General features: G+C 37.6%; 1 protein-coding gene across 3 annotated transcripts in view; it reads right to left on the bottom strand.

The window, feature by feature from the left end:
- B3GLCT (beta 3-glucosyltransferase) overlaps window positions 1-18,009 on the bottom strand; it is a 121,038-nt gene that overhangs the window by 34,779 nt on the left and 68,250 nt on the right. For all 3 annotated transcript variants that reach the window (XM_007960068.3, XM_007960067.3, XM_007960070.3), the window contains exons 8-12: window positions 15,694-15,757; window positions 12,452-12,571; window positions 10,278-10,347; window positions 3,319-3,432; window positions 1,258-1,357 (exon numbers count right to left, since the gene is read on the bottom strand). In XM_007960068.3, coding sequence (XP_007958259.1) covers window positions 1,258-1,357; window positions 3,319-3,432; window positions 10,278-10,347; window positions 12,452-12,571; window positions 15,694-15,757 — 468 coding nt within the window. The remainder of the gene's footprint in view (window positions 1-1,257; window positions 1,358-3,318; window positions 3,433-10,277; window positions 10,348-12,451; window positions 12,572-15,693; window positions 15,758-18,009) is intronic.

Below are 18,009 nucleotides of genomic sequence, written 5' to 3'. Positions count from 1 at the left end.
TTTCTTCAAATACTTATGTGCCCCTTCTCTTTGGAGATTTCAATTGTATATATTCAAGGCCACCTGAAATTGTCCCACAGCTCAGTGATGGTGTTAATTTTCTGAAATTATTTTTTATCTTGGTGTTTCACTTTGGATAGTTATTATTGCACTGTCTTCAAGTTCACTGATACTTTCTTCTTAAATGTCTGATTTGCTATGAAACCCATCCAGTGGGTTTTTCACCTCAATCAAGAATGTAATTTTCATCTCTAGAGGTATGATTTCAACTTATTTAAGACTAAGAGACATTCCATGTCTTTTTAAACATATGGAACAGAAGTATAATAACTATTTAATAGTAACAGCTTAACAACTTCTAATTCTAACCGTGTATAAATTCTGAAACCATTTCAATAAGCTACTTTTTTTTCACTTCTGTATTTTCCTGCTGCTTTATATGCCTGGCAACACTTGATTGGATGGCAGACATTATGGATTTTACTTCATTAGATGTTGGTTATTTTTGTACTTCTGTAAGTCTTCCTGAGTTTTGTTCTCAGACACAGGCTATTACTCGGAAACAGTTTCATTTTCTTGTATCTTGCTTTTCAGGTATGTTAGGCAGGACTAGGAAAGTGCTTAGTCAAGGGTTAACTATCCCCCATATTGAGGCAAGACCCTTTTACATACTCTTTTCAATACCTTATGAATAGGGGTTTTCCAGCCCAGGCCTGTGTGAGTGTCAGGCACCATTCCCTCTAATCTGGTTGGATCTTTCCCCAGCATCGGGTAGTTTCCTCACACATATGCACTGATCAGTACTCTACTGAATACATAGGGGGCTCTTCACCTATCTCCAGTATTCCCTTTCTGTATAGCTCTCTCCTCTCTGGTACTCCGTCCTGCAAACTCTAACAGCCTTGGTCTCCTGAGACTCTGAGCTCCATCTTTTCCACCCACAGAGTCTGTCAGGTTCCATCTGGTGCTCCCTCCCTAAGCAGTAACTTGGAATTCTCTTAAGGCAGTCAGCTGTGGCAGTCACAGAACTCACCTCATTTGCTTCATGCTTCTTTTAGATCATTTTCCTTTGCACCTAATATTTAGCATCTTAAAAACCTTTGTTTTATATATTTTGTTCTTTTAGAGGGTTGGTTCAGATAAAAGGGTAAACTCTGTCCCTGTTAATTCATCTTGGCCAGAAAAAGTACCATCTAGTTTTTTGAATATGAATATATGTAGAATTTAAAGCCATTTAGGATGAGAATGACTCCTTACCTTATTAATGTATCATCATCCACAATGACTAACCATGCTGTTTTGTCCTGGCTACGATTCAGAAATCTTTCCAAAATGGCAAATGTCTTTCCACAATGACCTAGAAAAGGCAAGAAAAAACTTACAATGTATTATTTCCTATAAAATATATAGAATTCATTAATTGCTTTTTAGTTTTGAAGTGTTGTAAGAGCTTACACACCAACATGTAGCTTAAAAGTTCAAAATTTTAAAAAATAGCCTAATTTTCATAGACACATTGAACCAGTAGGAACTTTAGAGATAACCAAATTCAAGTCATTCATTTCACACAAGAGGAAATGGAGACTTAGAGAGATTAGTGGAATTACAGAGTCACACAGATAATTTGAGGCAGAGATAGAATTAGTATCTTCAGTCTGGGCAAGAAAGTTTTAAGACTCACAGCAATGAGCAATGGCATCCTTTCTTAGATACGCTTATTCTGAAGGAGCTGTTAGAACCCCAGGCACCACTGCAACAGGGAAGCAGCAGTGCAAAGGTGGATGCTTATACCTCTATTTATTTTATAAATATTTACTACCACTAACTTTCTAATATGCCAGATACTGTGGCAGGTACTAAGATATGCACTGAAGATACAGTGCTGCGTAAGACAGAGTAACAGTCCTTCGGATACCAATAGATAAATTACAATGCTTTAATGGTAAATGCTGGGACCAAAATAAAACACTTGGGAAGAGTAGTCAAACTGATAAACAGGAATATGCCCCTCATTTTAATTATTTGGTGACACAGTGGAGAACAAATATTAACTTACATTAATGACTATCAAACCACTCAATTTGACCTTTATTTTCTTTACTCTCGATCTCTGTGTATTTTTAACCATTACAATATGTATGTTTGAAAGCCATCTCAAATCCCTTTTAGAACAAATACACATATAGGCAATAAGGTCAGACTAGAAACGAAGAAATCAAATAAGGAAGGTATACGTAAATACATGATTATTAAACCCAATCTAAAACAGTTTTTCCAAATCAAACAGCGACAGACTCAGTAATACACTTAACCTTGTCAGAAGAACTGGTAACTACAGAAACGGCATATCTGATTCTACACGGTACTATATTAATGAAAGAATTATGAGTGACACTAACATAAAATAATTAAGATAAATTGTATAGAACATAATCAGTTTGCTACTTTTTTTCTTTACTCATAAAAGGGCGTGGGAAACAAAAAAAACAAAGAAAAAAGGGTGGCAGAAATACTGGATAAAACTTAAGATGAATAAAGACTATCTGAAGATGAGGTGGCCAAATTTACATTTCCATTTTTGACACAATTTTTTAAAATTTTTATAGATTTAAGAGGTACAAGAGCAGTTTTGTAACATGGACATATTGCACGGTGGTGAAGTCTGGGGTTTTGTTTAAGCCATCACCCGAAGAGTGTCTAGCGTACCCAGTGGGTAATTTCTTATCCCTCACCCCTCTTCTACTCTCCTACACCTTTTGGAGTCTCCAATGTCTACCATTCCACTCTCTGCGTTCTAAAAAGTGTTTTTAATTGGAAAACCTGCAATTTGAAGAGAAAAGCAGGTTTATTTCTAACAATTTACTAATTAAAATCTTAACATATAGAATAGAGTTTATTCTACATATAACGAGTGTAGAATGTGATTAGGTGGTACTCACAGGTAATATAACATGTGAACTAGACTATAATACTGACAAGGATAGAAGCTTTGTGTGGGAATATGACAAATCAACTTTAAGCACCCCATCATGACCACAAAGAATTATGAAGGTATGAAAAATCTATTGTTAAATTCTGTTGGAACTATCATGTGCTCAATTATAGGATACAGTCTACTAAACACCTGCAACATTTTACACTATAAAGCCCTTAGTTTGAAAGAACCAATCTATATCCGTGAGGGAAGAAGGGAAAAAAACTAATATGAGGCAAAAATTATAGCACTTACAAAATATTTCATTTTTATCCTAACCTAATTTACTGTATTTACAGAATGGAGGTGTTTAATAAGGAGACTAGTAAGAATTATGGACTCACCTCTATCTGTATTAGGAATTCCTAAATCCACAGTAGGAATGGAATTTTCAGAATAGTCACTATAGTATTCAATGAGACTTGCTTGGCTCTCCCAAGTCTGCTTAACAATAGGTACTGAAAAAATTACAGAGATGACAATCACTGGCACAGTTACACAAGGAAGCGTAAAAACTCAAAATGGCAGTATAATCATCTACAAAGGAAGAGAAACATTATTTGTTGTTCTTCAGGTGTTCCAAGAGTTGCTTGCTTCCAATCTTGAGAAATGCCAACGTTGTTGACTAAAACCCTCTTCTTGAAGCATTTTCAACATTCTCTAGAGTAAAGCATTTCTCATTCCTGGTGATGAATGCACTTACTTCCATATACTGACAAATTTTCTGGTTTGATTATGCTATTGTGTTTACATTAATGTTAACTAATTTTTCTTTCACCACGGAGCATGGTAAGAGAAAATCCATTCCTCTTACCATGGAGCATGGGAAGACCTTTGCAAACTATGCATGTCCCCACCCAAAGATTCTAAAGAACTACCCAACCCTACAAAGGGCATGACCTTGCCAAATGAGAATCACTGCATATGATGACTGATATTATGATGTTGTACTTTTGAAAAATGTGGAAGTAATAACATTCAAAACTACTACAGGCTTTAAAATTCTATCATTAGCAGCTAAATGTTTTAACACAATAAACACAACGGAAAGCTGTCCTGGTTTTCTGTATTTTTGCTTTGGATGCTCAAAGATAGCTCTGTCTGCATACCTGACATAGAGACTTACCACTACTTGATATTAATTCACTTGACCAAGTAATTATTTTCTTCTATACTTAAAAAACAAATTACTGCCTATGCATCTCTGAATTTTAAAAAGTGGTTTCTTGTTTTTTCAATAAAAAAAATCATTTAGATATTATATACTGTTAATTTAAGAATCAAAACTCTGATGAACCAAATCTTCACTTAACTTTTGAAAAACTTTATCAGATCATGTATCTTTCCCCTGTTCCCAACTCAAATAGAAATAAATGCAAAAACTGATGTTTCAATGTAAAATTTAAGTGTTTAGCTAGTAAGTAAGCAAATTCTGAGTCCAGTTCAGACAGCCCTTAAATAGAAAATACGAAAGTGCATCACTTCATAATCTCTCATTCATTGGCTTTTTAAAAAAAAAAAAAAAAAACTGAGTTCTGCACATCTACTGAATTATTACCAAATTACCAGTTAAATATTATTTTCATCTATTAAAATATAATTTTTCCACAAGCATAAAAAAGCAGATAGTTCTAAAGGTTTCTACATGTCAAAATGGTCAAAGATGTACTAAATAATAGATAGGGCTACTGGGGGACAAAAAAAGGAAAAAAGAAATTTTAAAAATTTTTACTCTGTTCTACTTCCAAATTTCAGCACAACAAAAATGTTGACCTTGGCACTGCTGTGGCAGTTTGCTTTGCATATAATAAGCAACAGAACTTACCCCAGAAAGGGCTCCCTGCAGCTTGCAGCCACTAAAAGTTCACACTGCTGGGTAAAATATCCTCCACTGCATAATGCTGGAAGAAGCTGTGAGGAAAGGTCAAGAACTTTCCTCAGTCCCCCAGCAAGGGCCCTGCAGGCTGTGTGAATTTTGCTTTCAACTTCCTCAGCCTTTAGGCCTTCAGTCCTTTTTTGCTCTGATAAGTTTATTAAACAGAACAGGTGTTTCTTCTCAATTAACGGATTTAAATAAAATTAAAATCAAGGGTGAGTTAGCGCTTCTGCTGTCTCTTTTACCTTGAAACAGGTAAAATAGAAATTACACTAAAGGGCCAGGCGTGGTGGCTCAAGCCTGTAATCCCAGCACTTTGGGAGGCCGAGGCGGGCGGATCACGAGGTCAGGAGATCGAGACCATCCTAGCGAACACGGTGAAACCCCGTCTCTACTAAAAAAAATACAAAAAACTACTCGGGCGTGGTGGCGGGCGCCTGTAGTCCCAGCTGCTCAGGAGGCTGAGGCAGGAGAATGGCGTGAACCCGGGAGGCGGAGCTTGCAGTGAGCTGAGATCGGACCACTGCACTCCAGCCTGGGTGACAGAGCGAGACTCCATCTCAAAAAAAATAAAAAAATAAAAAATAAATAAAAAAGTAATTACACTAAAGGTAAGAATTAAGGTGTGTATGACTCATTTCCCAACATCTGGCACAGTGCCTAGTACATAGCAGGTACTCAATAAATAGTTGAATGAGGACTGAATGTTGCAGGCATTTCAATAAAAGGCCTAGGATTATTTGTGGAAACTTGTTAAAGGAAGGTTTTATTCATAAAGGCAATTCAGCCTTTGATTAATCATTTTAAAACAAGCCAACCATTTAAATATACTAAGATATTATGATTCTATAATACCTAAAGCATTCAACAGTTTGTACATCTCTCCCCTTGTCAATACAACCTCCATGTGTCTGTCGTATCTCTTAGCCGTAAAGGATTTAAAGTCTTCCCAAAAAAAACAGCTTAAGGCTTTATTTTCAACCACGGTTGATTCTAAACTAAACTTTTAAAATAATGGCCTATTTTATTAGCATCATTTAAATTCTAAAATGAATTCATTCTATTGTTTACAAAATATTTTATATTGTATTGAGGCACTGTATTCCTAAAGATACTAAACTTTGAGAAAATACTTTAATAAGTTACCTGACACATTATCTCCTTTTCAATAAAGAAGCATACTTCCTATCACATAATAATAGTGAATGCCTCCTTCAAGAAAGTTTGTCACGAGATAACTTAAACTTGGAGCAAAGTAAAAAAATTTTACTATAAAAATGCCAGCTGCACAGATGGCATAAATCTTTCTTAGAGCTTTCTAGACTCTAAGCAGAAGATGTGTCTCACTGTGAGGACAGAACATGCATTTTTACCCCCAGGGAAGTGACTTGTAAAACTGTCTCAGGTTATAAATGAAAATGAACTTGACACTTGAACATTTTATTAAAACTACCACACCATCGAATGTGAATAGTTTTTATTTTAAGGAATCCACTATTTTCAGCTTGCAGATGGCCCTTTTGTCTCAGTGTGCAAGTCAGTGGCCACAAAATCAGACCCTGATTGCACTTCTCAGGAGCAGATTAGGGACACACACACGAGTGTGTCCTAATTCCTCATTTTAAAGACTAAGGTGTCCCTAAGCCTGAAAAGTATCCCTCCTGGATGACCTAACACAACATTGTAGGGCAATCTGGAACATCAGCTATTCAACAGCCAGGGAAAGGCAACACCTGACTCCTCTCTTCAGTCATTGATCTAATCACCTCATTTGATTAGAGTCTGGCCTTCTATCTGCTGTATTTTAATTCAAGCCTCGCCTTTTAAGTAAGCAGATTGTACCACAGTACCTGTAAGCCTCTTCAGTCAAAGAGAACACCAGCTTCCTAACACCCCTTTCAATCAGTTTGTTCAGATTTGCCTCTAGACAAGACCACAGCAGTAAAGATAGCAGTTATTTTTTTTTTTAATCTGAAAGGAATATAGTGCTAATTTTTAAGAGCTCAGGAAGCTATGGAAAGGAACTGAAGGCTGAACAAATGGCAATTTAACCTCTTTAATGAGAGGCAGACTGCAGGAGAACGTCCCACTACCCACCATTTGATGAACAAAACCAGTGGCTGCCACGGGGTACAAGAGACATATACGCAAACTGCATGGCAAAATGATCCAAAGAAAATTCTTAAGGTTTTCTGACAGCTCAGGTCCCACAGTGGGAAACACAGAACCCAAGATGAAGCAATCAAGCTGAATATTAAAACATCAGAGATCATTTCCTTGCTTAAATATAATTTTACATGCTATGCCCAATTCATCACCTTATGTAACAGTTCCCAAGTTTCTTTAAAACCCTACTAAACGCTTGCCTCTCAGAGGGTGTTGCTGTTTCAACTATGTCAATATGGATTACTTCCTTGAGTCAAAAGACAGAATATAGTTTTGCTTTGTGTTCTAAGAATGCTGTTTTACTTAAGTCAGAATCCAGACAAAAGCAATTACATAAATGTGTCATTGTTAAGCAAAGAAAGTACAATATTTAAAATATTTCTTTTCATTTTGAAACTTGGTTTTATTACCAATTCTTCCATGAGAGTATAAAAAATAAATGCAATCTGTATTTTCCCTTGCTGTGACTAGGGCCTTGAACACAACATGTTCCGTCTCTCCTTCTCATCCCAGAAGGTGACCAACACTATAATGAGCCAGGAGTGGGGGCCATCACCACTCAGTGCCAGGGGACACTGTGCCCACAATTAATAGTACAGCCCACTCTCAACTTGGCAAAGACAAGTACAGTTTCTCTAGATTTTTTTTCCCTCATCATTTGGCCTTTATGACTAAAGTATTTCTACCATAGAGCGCACAGGGAAAGGAAAATGAAAAAAAAAAAAAAAAAAAAAATCCAACACCCCAGACCATGTGTTCTGCTTGACTATAGCAGTGACATGCTTAGATAGGAGTGGCAGTCTTAAATTCTCAGCTCAATCTGTATTTTAGATCCTGTGTGGGTTTCAATTCTTTGCCATACCCATTGCTACTAAAAATGGAAAGCCTACTTTCGCAGCTTCTGGCCAAGTCAAAACTGACCTTGAGCGTAGCAGGACATCAATGCGAACATCAAAGACTATTTATCAAGTATTGAGTTTGTAATACATCCAAGGAGATTACAGTATAGCTGTGCTGTGGTAGAAAAGAAAAATGTGGGATTTAGGAGCCAGAAAACCCAAGTCCTTGGCTCTGCTACTCAATAGGATACAAGAAACTGGGCCAGTTGTGTTTCATTCCATACTCAGCCTTTTCTACAACAAGTGAATAACAATAATTATCATATCACAAGGAAGTGTCAACATGAAATTAGATGACAGAACATATGTGAAAAACACACCAGAAAATGTAAAAAATATTAGCAGTTAGAAGCAGTTAGTGTGGTGTTATCCTTGTAACTGATATTACTGGATAACTCTTTGGGCCAACTGGTGGCTGGACTAGGCTTCTAAAATGAGGGGCAGAGCCCAGTGGCCTGGCAGGCTACATGAAGTCATGCAAAATGGACTTCAAAGTCACTGAAATCCTGTTGCCTTAGACTATCTTTTCAAACAAATATATCCAAGTTGCAAAATGGTTTACTACAGAAACCCAAATATGAAAACTTCATGATACATTTTAGGCCTCATGCTTCAATGATACCAGATTCAAATTAACAGCAGTAAATCAATGCATCTGGCTTTGGAAGGTTTGTTTCTAATGCTCCTAGCAGGCTTTTAAGATTTTGTAATTTTTAAAGACTTTTGAGTCAAAATTCAAATAGAAAAGGATTTCATGAATATCTAAAAAGAGTATCTCAAACTCATACAAAATAAGAAAGCAGTAAACTAGATTCAAAATTACTAAATCAAAATTAACAAACTATTTTTTTTTCATTTCTGTAGAATATAAAAAATACAAAAGGGAGTGTCCCTAATTTTACTGCGTCACTGTGACCTGAAAAATGTGTTTCAAAGAAAAAGTACCAGCACCACCATCCTTAACATTCATATTGTGAAAATAATCACTACTCCAAGTGTAGCTTCAAGATCAATTAAATCAACTCAAACAGTTCCTGTTTGCTGTAAAAGAAATAAAACAAAAAGCAGTATAGTTCATTTCTCCAATACCTATTTAAAGAAGGTATTTGTCAAAATAATCCCAAAAAACCCATATTATGAAAAAAGTAAAAGGATATTAAATTTAGGTTAAATTTATGATAGAAAATTTTAACTGCTATACTGATTCTTCATAGTATCTTAGGACTCGTTGTATAACAAATGTATATATTCACTTAGGCTAATTTAATAGGATTTGGAATTTAATGTGGCTATTTTAGGCAAATACGAAGGTTTATAGTTAATGTATTTTTAAGATATAATTGATTATAGCTGGATTTTAATTGATGTTGATGTCTTAGACAATACTATAATCTCAAATTACGATATTATTTTATTTGGAAAACATCTTCCCCTTTAAAATATAATTTGTATGTATCATATTATCACATAAAATACATAAATGAACTTCCTCAGTAGTTCCAATCCCATGAAAATGACAGTTGGTTTAGAAATCTCTCCTACATAAATATCACATTCTTGGTGAAATCGACAGTCTTTTCATGAGGAAAAAAAAAATAAAATATGCACTAAAATTAGAAAATGCAAAAGACTGCCTAATTTTCAATTTCAGAAAAGTGCTGCTTGAAATAAGGTGCAAAAAGAGAGAAATTACATCTATTTATATTTAGGATGGGCTTTTTTTTTTACATTATCATCACAACTTAGCAGAATTCTGTAATGACATCAAAAACCTGAATAAAAACAACATTAATCTGCATGCCAGGATTTCCTTAAGAAGAGATTCACTGTTTGTACAGCGGCTTTTTCTTCTTCTCCAATATTATCTACTCATGAGCAAATACATCTCTTAACTAACAAGTTCCAAGGTAAGCATTTGAAATAAATTGAAAAAAAAAGAAAAGGTCTCTATTCTTTGTTGGCATGCTGTTTGAAATCCCCTCTTGACATTCTTCATCCCGTTTAGAGACTGCACACAGACCTAATATGTTGTTTGAACCTAATACGTTGTTTGACAAAATGGATTGTTTTTCACACAGTCTTCAAGACTGCCACACTGAGCTTTTCCATTTCCAATTTAAAATACTGCTATAAACAGTATCGGCTACGACCACTTATGTTTCAATACAAAATTTTCCTTCCTAATTGATCTTGGTGATTGAAATGGTGCAATGAGGAATACTGATTAAATAACTGCTTTCACTTCAACATCCGGATTGTCATTATCCCTTTCCTGAATTTACACTCAAGAATTCATTTGTACTTTTTTTTAAAAGGTAGTTTGGATTTTAGCATTCGATAAAATGAATAACCCAAAACATACTTCTGTCACCATGAAATTTCTTGCATGTTTTTACTGCAACAAAAATATCCTCCTTCTTCACTGGCTTTCCCTAAAAAAAAGAAAAGAAAAAATATATGCATATGTGAGTCAGCGTTAACTTCACACCCACATTAGATCTCACATGCTCTAGAGTTCAAATTAACCAATGTCAAGGATATCAAACATATCCGGGACGAAGTTTTAGGGGAGAAATGGAAACATAGGGCAACTGACAATACAGCCTTTCTGTCAGCCAGCCCTGGACCTGCCTGCTCCACTGTGCATGGACTGTGCACCCCCTTAACAAGTTTCTTAAGCTCTCAGAATTTCAGTCGGCTTGTTTAGAAAAAAAATAATAATAACCACCACAAGGCTGCTATTATTACTATAATTTTTTAAGCACATAGTAAGTGACCAGTAAATGTTAATTACCTCTCATTTCCTTTCTCCAGCTGGTGAAGATTTTGACAAAAAGAGAGAAATAGGAGGATTTTTTAGTGTAAAATAAGAGATGTTGCCCTTTTCTGGGCCTGGCCTTACTTTAATGTTGAAAACATTTTTACAGCAGCCTCTTTACTGGTGACCCAAGTCTAGGCTAAGGATGTTTTCTCCTCTGCCAAAAGTAGGATTCCTTCAAACACCTGGTGAAGGTGGGGTGGGGGCAGTCCTGGAGCCCAGGATGATCACACAGATGAAAGGGAGCACCAAGAGGGATCTGTCAACAAGGCACACCCAAGCCCTTCCTGACCCCTTTATTACCTGTCTTAGGCCTGCAATCATATTCAATCATGACTCCTACATAATTTGGGGCTGGTTTACAGTGACATCTAACTACAGCTTTGTCATGTCACTCAAGGCACTAGGAGAGCACTGAAAGAGCAAGCAAGCATTCTGCCTGGAAAGACTGGTCCCCGCCGCTGGAACTGCAAACACATTACAGATTCTCTCTCGGTGCTGCACTGTGTTTTGGGGTGTGTGCGTGTGTGTGTGTGGTGTGTGTGTGTGTGTCTATGTATTTATCTCTTAAAATGGCACACACAGACTTCTGTGTGACTGACTTGAGAATAACAACATTTGAGGTTGGTGAACATATTTTTTCTTATGAGAAAAGCAGTTAACAACCTAGTGAGTGTCAGGGTCTCCAGGCTCATACTGGGGCTGGACCTTGGGTCTGCCAAAACAAGTGAATTCATTCTGAAAGTTCTGGATGGCTGTCAGTGAGATGAAAGACAGAGCCACCTGCTGAGACAGCAAAGGGTGCAGGCTTGTGGAGAAGGCTTAGGTGTCACAGAAAGTACTGGAAATGGCCTTTCCAGGAAATGGAACAGAAATTCCAATCAATGCATCCTACATCATCGACAAAAGAAATGACTGTGGGCACACTAACCCTAAAGCACTATGATGGGCAGTCCTTCACAAAGGCTCTGGAGTAAAGGGGAGCCCGTCAGAACCCTTGCTTCCCTCCCTACTAGCTATGTAGTCATAAACAAGCACTTGGCTTCTCTGCGCCTCTCTCTTCTCATTTGTAAGATGGAGTTACAATAATACTAACCTTGTATGACTGTTATTACTCGAGTCATGATATATAGTTCTTACCCTGCACAGGGAAAATGTTGATTTTCTTTTTAGATATAAAGTGCTAGTGCAGCACTATTCACAATAGCAAAGACATGGAATCAGTGAAGGTGCCCATTAATGGTGGATTGAATAAAGAAAATGTGGTACAGATACACCAAGGAATACTATGCAGCCATAAGAAAGAATGAAATAATGTACTTGCAGCAACATGGATGCAGCTGGGGGCCACTATCCTACGCGAACTAATGCAGAAACAGAAAACCAAATACTGCATGCATGTTTTCACTTACAAGTGGGAGCTAAACATTGGGTACACACAAACATTAAAAATAGGAACAACAGACACTGGGGACTCTAAAAAGGTGAGGAAGGAAGAAGACCAAGGTTTGAAAACTTCCTATTGGGTACCATGTTCACTATTTGGGTGATAGAATCAGGAGAAGCCCAAACCTTAGCATCACGCAATATACCCTTGTGACAAATTTGCACATGAATGCCCTGAATCTACAATTTATTTTAAAGTGCTAGGATGACATTATGTACAGCATGTAAATTTTTCCTTTGATATGCAAAGAAGTTTTTCTTCTGTTACTTACACAAAGTGGTAGAAAAGAATGGAACGTGGTAGCACAGTAGAAGTCCACGTCATCTGTACAAAACTCAGGCACTGGGGTCAGGGGAGGTCCTCCGCCTTTGTCCCAGATGTAGAGGGCAATCTGCCACAAGACAGGAGACAGGCAGTGACGAAAGAACTCAGTCAACACAAGTAAAAGAAGGGACAAAAGATCTCAAGGGAAAGCAGAACACACCTTCCATAGAAAGTAGGTTGAACCATATCAATCTGTCAGTATTCAACGGGACTTTTTAAACTTAAAAAAATGACAATTCCATGTGAATAAATGTATTCTATTACTAACAATAAGCAATTAACTATGAAGCAATATTCTGACCTCCAAAAAATTCCAAGGTATGCGGTTTTAGGAAAGAACACATTCTACAACATCACAGAGAGATGTAAGAAAATATTATCATGGCTCCAGTTTCCTTAGTATGGTAATTACATACCCCGAATACTCAGCTTGCTTAAAACATCTAAAAATGCTGGGTAAAATGCCCTTCAATATTTAAATGTATTGCTAAGTTGGCACAAAAATGTGGAATCTGTGAGAACAAAAATGGGAAAGTGAGATCCTGGGGGAAAAAGGGCACCAGGGGTAGTTTTCCCCAGTAGGTATCAGCTGACCTCTAGCAAGGCTGAGTTTCTGATAGGAGTGAAGAGACTGAAGGCTATGACCCACTCAAGGTGGGGTGTGACTAACAGCAATCCCATACATAAAGCTAGGACCATGGGTCTAAACGGAGGGAAAAGAATAATCTCTGAATCTCCTCTTAGATTTTGTAACCAAAAGCCAGGCCTCCCCAATTTGTGCCACTATGAGGTCCCAAAACACGTCAAACTGATAATCTAAATTATCTCAAGTCAGTATAACTCATTAGCAACAGGCAGAAGCTAATGTAAATCCTTACTAAGGAACCACAACCTTAATAGAAGGCTCAGGGGATTTTTCTAAAGGAACAAGGGTGCTTACAGAACAATCACTCAGAGGAAAAAAACAAAAATCACACACAAAAAAGAAATAAGATAATGAACAAGAGCCCGCAGACATAATTTAATCAGACTCAAAAAACTTCAGATATCAGAATTATCAAACAGATTATAAAATTACTATGCTTAATATATTTTTATAAAGAAAAACTTTAAAACACGAGAAATGATTATTTTAAAAAGATTACACAAAACAAGTAAGCACATTTGAAAAATAACTGAGGCTGGGTGTGGTGGCTGACACCTGTAATCCCAGCACTTTGGGAGGCCTGATCCTGGAGTCAGGTCAGGAGTTTGAGACTAGCCCGTCCAATATGGTGAAACCCCATCTTTACTTAAAAATACAAAAATTAGCTGGTTGTGGTGGTGCACACCTGTAGACCCAGCTACTTAGGAGGCTGAGGCAGAAGAATTGCTTGAACTCAGGAGACGGAGGTTGCGGTGAGCTGAGATCACACCACTGCACTCCAGCCTGGGTGAGACAGCGAGAGAGACTCTATCTCGAAAAAAAAAAAAAAAAAAAAAAGAAAAAAGAAAAAAGAAAAATAATTGAATAATACTTGTGATGACAGAAAATGACTGGCAACCTAGAATCATCTACATGATGTAAGTATGCTTCAAAAACAAAGTTGAAATAAATATTGTTAAAGAAAAAATATTGAGAGAATTTACCACCTCACTAAAAGAAATTCTAAAGGATACACTTCAGGTAGAATAAAAATGGTTCAATCAGAAGGCCTAAGAAGCAAGATAGAATGATAAGCAAAAACAATGGCAAATATATGACGAGTTAATACAAATGTCAACTGCATAAAATAATGATAATATCTAAGTTTCCAGGGTAAAAAGAAAAAGGGACAAATACATATAAGTTGTAAGAACAACAATTGCATATAAGTTGGGAGTGGGATAATCAGAGTTAAATTATCCTAAGGCCCTCAAATTTTCTGGCTGTTAATTAATAAACCATTGTTAGGTTAAGAATGCATGTTAAAATATTTAAAATAACCAGTAAAGTACAGACAGATTGAACTTCTAAAACAGCAGACAAGAAAAAATATGGACTAATAAATAAACAAATAAATAAATAAGAAGACAAGGAAATTTAAACTAGAAAAGTAGAGGGGCTGGGCACGGTGGCTCACTCCTGTAATCCCAGCACTTTGGGAGGCCGAGGTGGGCAGATCACGAGGTCAGGAGTTCAAGACCAGCCTGGCTAAGATGGTGAAACCCTGTCTCTACTAAAAATACAAAAAAAATTAGCCGGGCGTGGTGGCGGGCGCCTGTAATCCCAGCTACTCAGGAGGCTAAGGCAGAGAACTGCTTGAACCCAGGAGGTGGAGGTTGCAGTGAGCCGAGATGGCACCACTGCACTCCAGCCTGGGTGACAGAGCGAGACTCCGTCCCAAAAAAAAAAGAAAAAAGAAAAATAGAAAATAAGGAGAGGGGAACAAAATAAAGTGATAGAAATCAAATATATCAATAATTACAATCAACATCAAGGTAAATTTGCTATCTGGTTTAAAGCTAAAGATTTTCAAACTGGAGGGTAGGGGGAAAGGAATGTCCATAGACTGAGTGGCGTCTAAACAATAAATTTATTTCTCACAGTTCTAGGGGCTGGGAAGTCTAAGATCAAGGGACTGGCAGATTCAGTGGTGAGGGCGTGCTTCCTGGTTCATGGATGGCACCTTCTAGCTGTGTCCTCACATGGCAGAAAGGGCAAGGAAGCTCCCTGGGACCTCTTTTATAAAAGTGCCAATCCCATTCATGAGGGCTCCACTCCCATGCCCCTGTCACCTCCCACAGGTCTACTTCCAAAGACCATTTCACTGGCGCTCAGGTTTCAAGGTATGAATTAGGCGTGGGGGGGCATGATCATTCAATCTACACTGGCATATGTACAACCGAAGCACCACGTAAGAGCAGAGTACTTCTAATGACATTTTTGCATGTTTTTAGAACTCTACCTCTGGACCCATGCATCTAGCTTAAAAGTAAAGAATCATGAATCACAAGATGCAACCTTTTTCACTGTTCTGTCTTCACCTACATAACTGAAATGAGCTTAAAATAAAAGCACCTAATTCACTGGAGTGTTGTGAAATTATCTCTGTGGGGAGTACATGTGGGTGGGGAAAATACACGATTAGAGAATGCAAAACACCTTTTACATCGAAGGACGTGAATTCTTGATTACTAGGACTTTTAATCAAACGAAACATGACATACCTCATGTTTTAAATCTATTGTAAAGTCGGATTTCAGGGATTCACTCTTTAGTCTCTTGGTAAGCCTAGAAAATAGAGACAATTTGATTTTTTTAACCAAAAAAAGTGTCAAACAAGACTAACACATTCTTGAGACTTTCTAGTGTTTGAAAACAGATAAACATACAGATTTAAAGACAAAAATAACAGTTTAATTTCCTTGAGGGAAAGGACTGTGAAAAATGCAACGGTTGGCTGACCAATAAATGAATGCAAGGAAAGTAGCATTCATTATTCCAACATCTGCCAAATAACGTACGATACAATACAATGCCTTGGGGGAAAAAGTCACGAGCTTTGTTGACTCCTGATAATCTTTACACTAAATAACACAGAGAAAGAAAAAGGAAAGGGAAAATAAATTGTGCTTGAGAAACAGACACGGCCACTTTTTGTTTCTTACTTTAATGAATCTTGCTGGGTTTCATGGGGGAAAAGCATGTGGTTTTGGGGAAGAATAACAGTTTTATTCCAAGTCACTGTCTTGTTTAAACATTTTCAATGGCTCCTTTCCCATACAGAATAAAGCCCCAAACGCCCGAGTCAGTCTCCAGGCTCCTACCATTCCCAGCCATCTCTAGCATCACAGCACCCACTTGCTACACCCAGTGCACACGCCTCCCCATTGTTCTCTCCTGCTGGACATCTGCCTAGACTGCCTGTACCCAACCTTTACCGAGCAAACCTGTAAACACCAAACTCATGGGTACCTTCTCTGTAAAACTTACCCAGATTTGCCCACCAGAGTAAATGGAAACTTCCTTGACTGCCAGAGTACAAAGCACAGACCTATCAGCTTTATCACATGCATTAAAATCTGGTGTATACATAGCTCTCTCTGTGTTCTCTGTGTTATACTTTCTTCTCTGTCTTGCCAGCACTGCCCACCGTACCTGACCACAATGAACACTCAGTGAGCTCCCTGAATGAACCAGACAACATATTATTTGCTTCAAAGCTAACGAGGGAGGCTTACCCAAATCACCAAAATACCATATGGTTTTGTGTTTACTTATAGAGCTGAAGACTAGACTATTAGTTTAAATTACAAACCTCCTCATACATAATTTCACTACAAAGAAATAATAGTGATTTTAAAAAGGAAGAGTAGGTTGGGCACAGTAGCTCATATCTATAATCCCAGCACTCTGAGAGGCAAAGGCAGGAGGACTGCTTGAGGCTAGGAGTTAGCGCCCATCCTGGGCAACATAGTTTAACATAAAATTTAAAACAAAAGTAAAATAATCTTTTTAAATTAGTCAAGCATGGTGCATCTGTAGTCCTAGTTACTCAGAAGGCTGCGGGGGCAGGATCGCTTGAGCCTAGTAGTTGAAGGCTGCAGTGAACCATGATCACACTCCAGCCTGAGCAACAGAGACCTTGTCTCGAAAAGAAAAGGAAAAAGAAAAAAAAAAAGAAAGAAAAATTTTAAAAGAAAAAGGAAAAACAGCAATAAGTTTCCATTTTTTTTCCTACTGTTTTTAATTACATCTTTCTGGTTGGGCCACGAAAGATTTCTATAAAAATTCACCTCTGATTCTCTGATTAGAAGAAGACAGAAAGCAGACACAGGATGAGTGTGCTTCATTACAAAGCATTTGTCTCACAGCTGATACTAACACAGCTTAGTAGCAGGTAGCACCAAAAGAAGCCCCATATAATATCTGTCACATTCCTGCTCAATCCTCGCCCACAGATCTGTGAGTGTAAGTGGAGTGGACTGACAGTCTACATCCTCAGATACACTCCAAATATATACTTAGAGAAAAAATGTCTGCCCTGGCAAGTGAGATCTTGTCCAATCTGAATTCTTCTCAGTTGGAGTAAGTTTTCATAAATAAACTGTATCAAGCTAACTTTGGGATTTGGACTCATGCCACATGCCTTCAAAATCGAATCAGACCACAAAGAGTAAGTATTCACTTCATTCAGGCTCCAAAGACAGAAAAGCCACACCCGGGCTTATTGCCACAGGCGAGGAACACCAAGTTGTGATCAGAATACAAGCAGCATGTGACCTCCACAGTTAGATGACCATGTTTCATAGGCCCCTTCACAACCACCAATAAACACCTTAGTACTGTTACCTTAAACATGCTCTCCATCTTTTTGGCTTTTCAAGTTTCTCATTCAATCCTTGAAAATTCTTTTTCTTTGAGGGAAACCTCAGAAGGGGAAAAAGTGAAAACCACTGATAGAATTTCTGAGACAGGGCCAGGTGCGGTGGCTCATGCCTGTAATCCCGGCACTTTGGGAGGCCGAGGCGGGTAGATCGCCT

The sequence above is a fragment of the Chlorocebus sabaeus genome, chromosome 3 (assembly GCF_047675955.1).
Source record: "Chlorocebus sabaeus isolate Y175 chromosome 3, mChlSab1.0.hap1, whole genome shotgun sequence".
Taxonomy (NCBI): Eukaryota; Metazoa; Chordata; class Mammalia; order Primates; family Cercopithecidae; genus Chlorocebus; species Chlorocebus sabaeus.
Note: the sequence above shows the minus strand (reverse complement) of the source record. Positions and strands in the feature narration are given on the sequence as shown.